At 36.4% G+C, this 9667-nt stretch overlaps 1 protein-coding gene across 1 annotated transcript; it reads right to left on the bottom strand.

Moving 5' to 3' along the window:
- Positions 1-640: 640 nt before the first annotated feature.
- Positions 641-2548, bottom strand: LOC101299837 (nuclear transcription factor Y subunit B-9-like). Its single transcript, XM_004293137.1, has 2 exons — positions 2482-2548; positions 641-1317 (listed from the first exon to the last, which is right to left on the bottom strand). The coding sequence occupies exons 1-2, from the start codon at positions 2546-2548 to the stop codon at positions 641-643; spliced, it is 744 nt and encodes a 247-aa protein (XP_004293185.1).
- Between the last annotated feature and the right edge of the window lie 7119 nt (positions 2549-9667).

The raw sequence follows: 9667 nt of genomic DNA, 5'->3' as shown, positions 1-9667 counted from the left end.
TCATCTGTAGGCTTCCACTTTTGTTTCGCCTTTGAAGTGACAACAGTAGTTGGCTTACGAACCAGTTGAAATTATGGTAACCAAGCTTTTGAGCTCCAGAGACTTCGACTGCATTTTGCTTCTTCTCATTTCACAAAACATTGTTTCTATTCTTCCAAACTGCCCAAAACACCATGAGAAGTCTTTCAAACATATTTTGAGGCAGTTGTCATACCACATCAACCATCCAGAACTTAAACACAATGTGTGAGTTTAATTTATCACCCAAATTGAAAGGCTCCTGAGACAATACCTGACTTGCAGTTGGGCATCCACATGACCCTAATTAATATATATGTCAAAAATCATAGATTAAACGATATTTATTATAAGCTATTAATTAATGTTTTCTTACTTGTTGAATTATAATCACCACACCACCTTAAAAACAAACATAATTAATATTCAATATAAAAGAACAATACTCAATATCCAACCTAATATACATAAAATGATGAAGATAAAAATGACATATAAGATAAAGGAGAAACACAACCATATAAATCACCACCCTATACTAAATCTCTCTGCCAATAACCACAATTTAACAATATTTAATACCAACACGTCATAGCTTACATAGTAATCTCATCATTCTGCATTACTCTTGTAACTTGAATTGAGCAAAAGGATCCAAGCCACCACCCACAAAACTTTCTCCCTGTCCTTGGGACAAAAACGGTGAGATAGGTCCAACCCCTCCGCTACCACTCCCACCTTCCTCACCATCTCTATAGGACCCACTCATCGCCCCCGGCTCATACACCCCAGGTTGTTGTTCCGCTAGAGCAAGCCCAAGCGGCCTGTAATGCCCGCGCATCGCATTCTCTTTCCTCCTGCCATCTCCCCTCTCACGCTTCATGAAAAAGGAATTGCGGTTGATTCCCTCAGCCTCCCTATACTTCGTTAGAAAAAGACTGAGGGGCTCTATGTAGTCATCAAACCCTAGCTTCCCCATTGCCCACAACACATCCTCTGCAGTCACCGTCTTGCGCTGCTCTTGCTGGCAATGCTCGTTAGCCTCTCCAGTGATGAAACTAATATATTCTGACACACACTCTTGGACAATCTCTTTGGCGTCATCAGAAATTTTTGCATAGAGTGGTAATATCCTCCGCATTATGCGTATCACATTGGCAATTGGCATATATTGGTTATGTTCATGAACAATTTGAACAGGTTGACGTGGACTTACCACTTCTACGTTGTTACCCCTACTAATGTTAACTTCGTTGGGATTGTTGGTATCAATGACCTGATTTGGGTCTGACTCTGAGGCTGAAAGTAACAACAACATCAATTAGAAAATTAATGACCATAATTGACCTCATATACCTTCCAATAACTTAACATTAATTTTGTCAATCTAAAAACAAAACATAAATATTAAAATCCATAGAAAGAAAACTTTTTACTCACGCTTCTTTAATTAGAAAAAAAAACTCCTTTTACTGGGCCCTACCCACCATGTATTGTTCAAAAATTTTGCTTAGTGTAAGTCTAGTAAGCTCCGTTCGGCTTTTCATATGATTTTTTGCTATTTTTTCTATAACTAGCCAGTATTAATTAGGCGATAATATTAGCCCCACAATTTATTATATATATGATTTATTTTATAACTTAGTTTATGAAAAAATAATAAAAAGTGGACATATTCGAATCAAAACACCCATTAGGTTCATAATGAAACACACATATAAAGAAAGACTCTATATTGTTGCATGAGCGCCAGGTTGGATATGAAGAATATTAAAAGCAAGTAAGAAAAGGGAGTTGGTATGTGCGATATAGACACATGTATTTATTAAATCGATGAAAATAAATAATTTGCCTAGTTAGACATGTTATTTGAAAACAACCAATATTTGACCAAGCGTTACAGTGAAAAACAAGAGTTACTCAAAACACCACTCATCCTTCTTTTTTCTTTTAGTTGAACGCAACACTGTAACAGATTCTTAGAGAGGACTAACTTCTCTGAAAACCCGATCACCACCAATCTCTGTTACTATAGATAATAAGGAGAAAAACAGGAAAAAAAATTAAAGGGAGATGTCGAGTTGTAGTTCTACATAAACAAATGAAAAGAAACCATATAGGCAAGATTGGGTACTACAAAGGACCTAAAAGAATGAAAAATCTAGCCAGCATCTAATAGACGCTCTTAATATAAACCAATGACAGAGAACAAGAAACAAACCACTACGATATATAGATCTAGATGTTGATGAAATCTAACCCAATAAAAGAAAAAAACCACAATAGTAGATACCAATAAAGGAAATCTACATACAATCAACCAAACAATTAAGATTAATAGGAAATGAAACACACTATGCATACACCTCTACAACCAAATAAGAAGGGAAAGAAAATAAAAACATTTGATAGGCTGAAAAAGAAAAAAATTACATGGTTGCTAAGAGATGGCGTTCAATTTACCAGTGATTGATTTCTCATGGTTGTTGATGTTGTTGCAAACACGATCGAGGTCATTCATAGGGTCCATTTCTGATTTTTTAGTTTCTTTCTCTAGACTTGGGATAGACAATTGTCTATTGCACAGAGACTAGTTGAATTTATAATGGGACTCGAGACTAGAAATGTCTGACAAAATAACATCTATGCACTGTCATTGGATAAGAGGGATGGTTTTATTGAGAATAGTATGAGGTGTATGGGTCAACTTTCTACTAAGGATTAGCTGGTTTTCATTACTAGGAACTTTGAAAAGAAATAAATCTTTTACATTAGTTTTACATGGAAAACGAGGTGGATAATTGTGTTTTGGTGGAGAATTACTATTTTACGCCCAAATAAATTGATTATTAAAGTGTATTTATGAGGTAGTATACAAAAGAATATAATTACTCTCATTTGAACTTTGAGACCAATATAGTAGAAGAACCTAAAGGTTTTGTAGTTACATAGGTTTGAGGATTGTTCAGAGTAGAGGAAGATGTCTTTGTGTTATAGCTGTATCATCCAAGAAGATGAGCAGCGATAAATTATGAGGTGCTTATTTCTCACGTTTTAAATATTGTATATTTGACTTTTATTCCCTAAGTGTGCTATTGTTATTCTTCAATTTATTAGATATAGAATGTTTCATACTCAAGGATTTGTAAACCACGATTTTTAATAGCAATTTTTTATTACAAACGGTTACTTGCATATATATCGTTAAAAATTAAAGTGATCAAATATACTGTCAGGTTATGATTATTTATTGTCTACTATACTGCTTACTAAAAAGATACCTAATTCGTAAATAACATTCATAATAGTGTGTCAAACATTTAGCCGCAGTGAATTATGCGATGTTTATTTCTCACATTGTGAAGATTGTATATTTAACTTTTAAGTTTTGAAATTTGTCATTGTTATTCTTTTTGTAGACAGATTACATTCATACTTGAGAATAGGTAAATCAACGGTTACTTTGCACATCGTGATAAATTTATCTCCAAAAATGGATAGTTTGGCAGATTCTCAGTCTTCGTTATATACTATATTGCTTACTCAAAAAACACATAAATTTGTAGTAACGATCATAATCGTGTGTCAAGTATGAGGCACAATAAATTATGTGCTTCCATGTCTAATAGTGCATTGGTATGATAAAGTACCTATAAATTAATACACACACACACACACACACACATATATGCAGTTCCCTTCCAGAGCAGGACACCGCTTTGAAATTAAAGTGTGGTACTTCTCATTTCGCTCATTTTTAGATCACATTTTCACATCTTCACCATTTAGTGTCTAGAACATAGTGTTTAGATCATTCATGCAATGTTTCATCTAATTTGGAGATAATTTGGGTACCAAATTGAATTAAATGAATCAACTGAACAAAATCTGTCTAAAAGGGAACCGTTCGTGTAAATCACAATTACGGAAGCTCAAATGATCTCCAAATTGAATGAGACTTTGCAAAAATGATCTACACACTATGTTCTAGACACTGAATGGTGGAGATGTGAAAATATGACCTGAAAGTGAGCGAAATGAGGAGCACCACACTTTAATTTCAAAGCGGTGTCCCGCTTTAGAAAGGAACTGTGTACTAGATTCAGAAGGAAGAGGATATTTTGGAAAGTTGGAGTAATCTTTGGGGTTTGCACATGCCGAAGCAGTCTTCATCAATGGAAGATCGGGTGGTCTAGGACTGTTTTGGACCGATTAGGCTCAAATCAAAATTGGAACAAAGTTAGCACACCATACTGACGTCGCGCTGCAGGGTGCGATGGGCTTTCCTCTATGGAGATTGACGGGTTTCTATGGTTATGAAACAACTAGGGATCGAATCAAATCCTGGAAGCTTCTTCGTGATCTCGCAGGTCTCGATTCACTCCTTTTGATGATTATTGGGGATTTCAATGAGATTCTCAACAATAGAGAGAAGATTGATGGGCCAATGCGACCATAGAGACATATGAGAGGATTCAGTGATGCATTAGGGTATGTGATCTTCTCGACCTCGGTTCCTATGGTGTAATAGCAACTTGGGATAATTTAGAGACCCTTTTGCTATTGGATAGGGCAGTATGTACTTCTTACTGGTATGATATATTTTTTCATCCCAAACTTTTTTATCTGCCCCCTTCTGATTCTGACCATGTTCCTTTGCTGCTAAAGGCAAGTACAACTCTATTAAGGGTTAGAGCTAAGGTACATCATTTTACTTTTGAAGCTTTCTAGTTACAAAATACTGAATGTGATAGAGTGGTGAAAGAAGCCTAGAGCTTGGAATCTCCAGGCGCACCGATGTACACTGTAGTTCAAAAGATCAAACATACGAGACTGTAACTTGATAAATTGCAGAAGAAGGCCTTTCAGAGTTGTCAAATTAAGAAGATGGGGATTCAGAATCGTCTTGAGGAGTTAATGGGAGAGCCTATTACTGCATCCAGACATGAAGAAAAGGGTGATTTGTTTACTAGTTTACAATCTCTGTTACACCAAGAAGAATTATTTTAAAGGTAGAGCGCGAAGGCCTTATGGCTAAAAGAAGGGGATAGAAATACGAGTTTGCTGATGTGCTCGTTTCGGGGCGTTCAATTTAAAAACCTTTTTTTTTTATCAGAATGTAGTATTGGCAAATAGGGTTCGATCAATCCGGGACTTAAAGGGTACTCATGCAGTCATGGTCACACTAAAGAGTCTGTAACTATAAGTATTTACAAGCATTCATTTACAAATATATATATGGTACAAGGTAACAGGGGGGTTTGAAGGTTTTTTCTATGTTCTTAAAAACAAAAAATAAGATATGTACAGGTGATCAATTCATTCAACATTGCAAACAGAGATAAATTCGAATTCCACCATACATCAAGATCACGTTTCATTCCAACAATCCAATTATCATGCAAGTTCTTAACAAGAGAAACAATCTCGGAACACACGCCTGAACACATGCATTCTTTTAATTCTACTTACTTTGTCACCTAAGCATAGAGAAGTCTAGAACTTAGATTATTTCATGTAAATTGCTGCATTCAATACTGAAGAGTACTTGTCCACAATAAACATGAATCATTAAGAATTAAAGAATTGAGATTGAACAACAACGCACACCCGAGAAGTCATAACATGCATTTGCTGTAGTTAACGTTTTCAACTATTATTACATAGTTTCCACCACTTAGAGAAACATACTTACTTGAAGAAGCTTAGCATGAATCATGGCAATAACTAGCATGCATTCTAACTCTTTGATTAAAAGAAAAACACAAACTTTCAATCATTAAAACTCACTAGATTGGACCACCAGAAAATCATTAACGCAACATCAATAAAAATTCTGAATCTATTGAATACAAGAACATGCAAAACATGCTTCCAAATCATAAGTTTAGCACACGAAACATACCTATAAATTTGTAAAGAAAATCAAAACGAAGTATAGGTAATATTTACACTTTATCAAATCTCCAAGGAAGCTTGTTGACATCAAAAGGATGCTTGACTTCAATGCTTCAAGTCTCCAACATTGCTGCCTTCATGGAGAAGTCCTTCAAGGCTTAGTAAGGAGAAAGAAGCTTGACAAAAGAAAGGGAGAGGCTGCTGTTGCTGCTCTCTTATCCCTCTAGTTTTTAATGTGAATGAATGATGCTCTAAGAAGTACCCAAGGCTGTCTTTATATAAAGAAAATCTTGGTGGAACTTCTCCTCAAAAATGATGTGGGACTAGCTCCACAAGTTTGACTTTTCTCCTCCCTTTATTGGGTTGATTGGGCCTTCTCTTCCAGCCTTGGACTACTTGGGTCTTTTTTTGTCAATTAAGCTTTTTATGCCTTTCTTCTTCCATCCTTGGACTTGGGCATTCTTTTGTGCTTTCTGACTACTTGGGCTTTCTGCATTTTTCTCTTATTTTCATGATTAAGCCTTTTTTTCTCAATTTAAGCGCTCATTGCCTCTACAATTATAAAACATGTCAGAAATAGCATTATTATGAGAATATCATAGCTAAGTAGGGTAGGAAACACATTAAAAACATAGCATTCTGTGCTCATATCATTTGCTGCCAGTAGAAAATGGAAGAAGGCTTTGCAGGGTTGGTTTGATAATGAAGGGAATTGGAGAGAAGATGATGCAGGTATGGAGGAAGTCGTAATCGATTACTTTGCTAAAATGTTTCAGGCATCTGTAATTGACTATGGGGATATTAATACAACATTGGAAGCTATTAAACAGCTATGAATGAACAATTGTGTAGGAGCTATTCTGGGGAGGAGATTCCTACCAAATCTCCTAGACCGGACAGGATGCCACCGTTATTTTTCCTACATTACTAGGAGGTTATTGGTCTGGATGTGATTGCTGCTACAAAAAACTTCTTTGAGACATGGAAGATTTTGAAGCAAATCAACTATACCCATGTATGATTAATCCCAAAGGTGGATAACCCGGAGCAGATGTCTAATTTGCAACCCATTGTTGTATGCAATATAATCTACAAGATTTGTGCCAAAGTGATTGCCAATCGGCTGAAGGTCATCTTACACTTGATTATATCTCCTTTCCAAAGTGCATTCATTCTAGGGCAATTATCTCAAATAATATTTTAGTTGCCAACGAGATAGCGCATTTCGTGCATAATAAACATGATGGCAATGTGGGATATATGGCATTGCAATTGGATTTAAGTAAAGCTTAGGACAAGATGGAATGAGACTTCTTGAATAGAGTTATGTGTCGCTTTCAGTTTTCATCCCAATTGAATTCAGCTTGTTATGCAGTGTGTTAATTACTACACTGTCATTTTGGTTAGAGGAAGACCAAAGGGATATTTAACTCCAAGCAGAGTATTAAAGCAATGAGATCCTCTATCGCCTTATCTCTTCTTATTGGGGGCAGAGGGTTTCTCTGCTTTGCTCCAAGCTAGACTCTCAGAAGGTTCTTTGTCTGGAATCAAGGTTTGTGATCAAGCGCCTTTGGTGAATCATCTTCTCTTTGCAGACGATAGTATGTTATATGTAGAGACCTCAGTTCAAGTGTGCAATGTAATACAAAATATTTTGGATACCTATAGTAAGATTTCCGGTCAAGTAGTAAGCATGGCAAAATGCTCCATTATGTTCAGTAAGAATGTGAAGGAGGAAACTCAAGCTATTCTCTCAAGGATGCTTGGTATGGAAGTGGTTGATTCTCATGAACGTTATTTAGGATTGCCTACTTATGTGGGAAGAAAAAAACTAAATATTTCCAATATATCAAGGATAGGTTAGAAGTAAAGCTAGTTGTTTGGCAAGGTAAATGTCTTAGTGGGGCTAATAAAGATATATTGATCCGAGTAGTTGCGCAGACGCTACCTAGTTATGCTATGAGTGTATTTAGGTTGACTCAAAATTTTTGTGATGACTTGGAACAGATGTGTGCAAGGTTTTGGTGGGGCGGCACTCTAGATAAGAAGAAAATTCATTGGAAAAAATGGGATGCGTTGTGAAATCCGAAGGAGTCAAGGGGCTTGGTTTCGGAAGTTAGACTAATTTTAATAATGCTATGTTGTCAAAACAAGCTTGGCGTATACTATCAGATCCTGGTTCTCTCATTGCTTGCTTATACAGGGCACGATATTTTCCGAACTGTTCTTTTTTGGGAGGTGACCGAACACTATTCTCCCTCCTTCTCATGGCGAAGCATATTTGGCACAAGGGAAGTGCTTAAGGAGATTGTGTATTGGCAAGTAGGAGATGGTACAAATATTAGTATCTTTTCAGATCAATGGGTTTCTGGTTTGGAATTGGGTAGACCGGAATGCAAGCAAAATGTCAATTAAGAAGTCTTAAAAGTAAGTCAGCTACTACTACAGGGAGGCAGATAGGGTGCAGCAAAAATTAACAGAATATTTTCTCCTTATGAAGCTGAGTTGATAATGCAAATCCCTCACAGCCGTAAAGTTATAGCCGACAGACTCTGTTGGAAACTAGCACGAGATGGTATATTCTTAGTTCAATCCACCTACAAGTATGTTTTCCTAGATTCTTCTAACTATTCTCCTATCAACAATACTGTGGGAATTAATTTTTGGAAGAAATTATGGAAAACTAGCATACCTAGTAAAGCTAAGGTGCATGCTTGGAGATTATGTATTGATATTCTTCCTTCTCTTGGGAAGTTTGTTATCGAAGAGGGTGCCACTAGACTCTACTGTGTGTGTTTTATGTGGGGCAGTTAAGGAGTCTACCCTGCATTTAAGCCGAGAAGTGAGTTTACTAGAAGTGTGATACATTTTAACCCTATTTTGGATCATATGTGTTTTCGATGGAATGACATACATGCTTCTACTCTAGAATGGTTAAATCAATGTTCTATTGATTTGTCATTGGAAAAATTTGGTGAGTGAATGTTTTCTCTATGGAGTTGTTGGAAGGAGAGGAATGACAGGACATTAGTTTAGCTATTGCTGCTACGCTGAATGAATTTCGTGCGTAAAACATTCTTTCTGGTGGAAGAGTGAACAGAAGTGTTAGTGTTAAATGGAAAACTCCTCCATGTGGTGTGTGGAAGATTAATGTGGATGCGGCTTTCCATCAGACAACAAGAATGGGAGATTTAGGATTTGTAATCCGTGATTTTTCTGGGCATATGAGTGCAGGGGGTGCTTCTCCTCTTACTGGTCTTCTTTCTGTCGAGCATGCTAAACTCTTAGCTTGCAGCAGGGCATTTGATGTTGCTTTAGAACATGGTTATCATTCGGTTATACTAGAGACTGATGCACAGGATGTTCAGAAGCAGTTGTTTGATATGTGTATGCCAAATATGCCTGTATTAAGCATAATCTATGAAGACCTGTGGTAAAAAATGAGCAACCAAGGCAATTGGAAGGTCACTTATGCTAATAGAAAGGGCAATACAGCTGCACACTTGATAGCAGCGCATGCGTATTCTTTAGAACTGGAAGCATTTTATTTTGGTACTCCTAGTTTTGTATAAGCCGTGATTGCAGCTGAATCTTTTATTTCTTGATTTCTCATTTTGTTCAATAAAGAGTTGTCTTTCAGATTCCAAAAAAAAAAAAAAAAACCTCATTAATAGGAGAAACTTACTTTTAAGTTAACAACCGAAACTAAAATACAAGAGGTACAAAATAAATAGACATTATGAGAATAGAC

Source organism: Fragaria vesca, linkage group LG2, assembly GCF_000184155.1.
Source record: "Fragaria vesca subsp. vesca linkage group LG2, FraVesHawaii_1.0, whole genome shotgun sequence".
Lineage (NCBI taxonomy): Eukaryota > Viridiplantae > Streptophyta > Magnoliopsida > Rosales > Rosaceae > Fragaria > Fragaria vesca.
The sequence above is the reverse complement of the archived record's forward strand: the minus strand, read 5'-3'. Positions and strand labels throughout refer to the sequence as shown.

Excerpts from the sequence above, each read along its gene's own strand:
- LOC101299837 (XM_004293137.1), bottom strand. The coding sequence starts at position 2,548 with ATGGACCCTATGAATGACCTCGATCGTGTTTGCAACAACATCAACAAC. Across the intron at positions 1,318-2,481 it reads CCATGAGAAATCAATCACTG|CCTCAGAGTCAGACCCAAAT; the intron begins GTAAATTGAACG and ends TGTTACTTTCAG.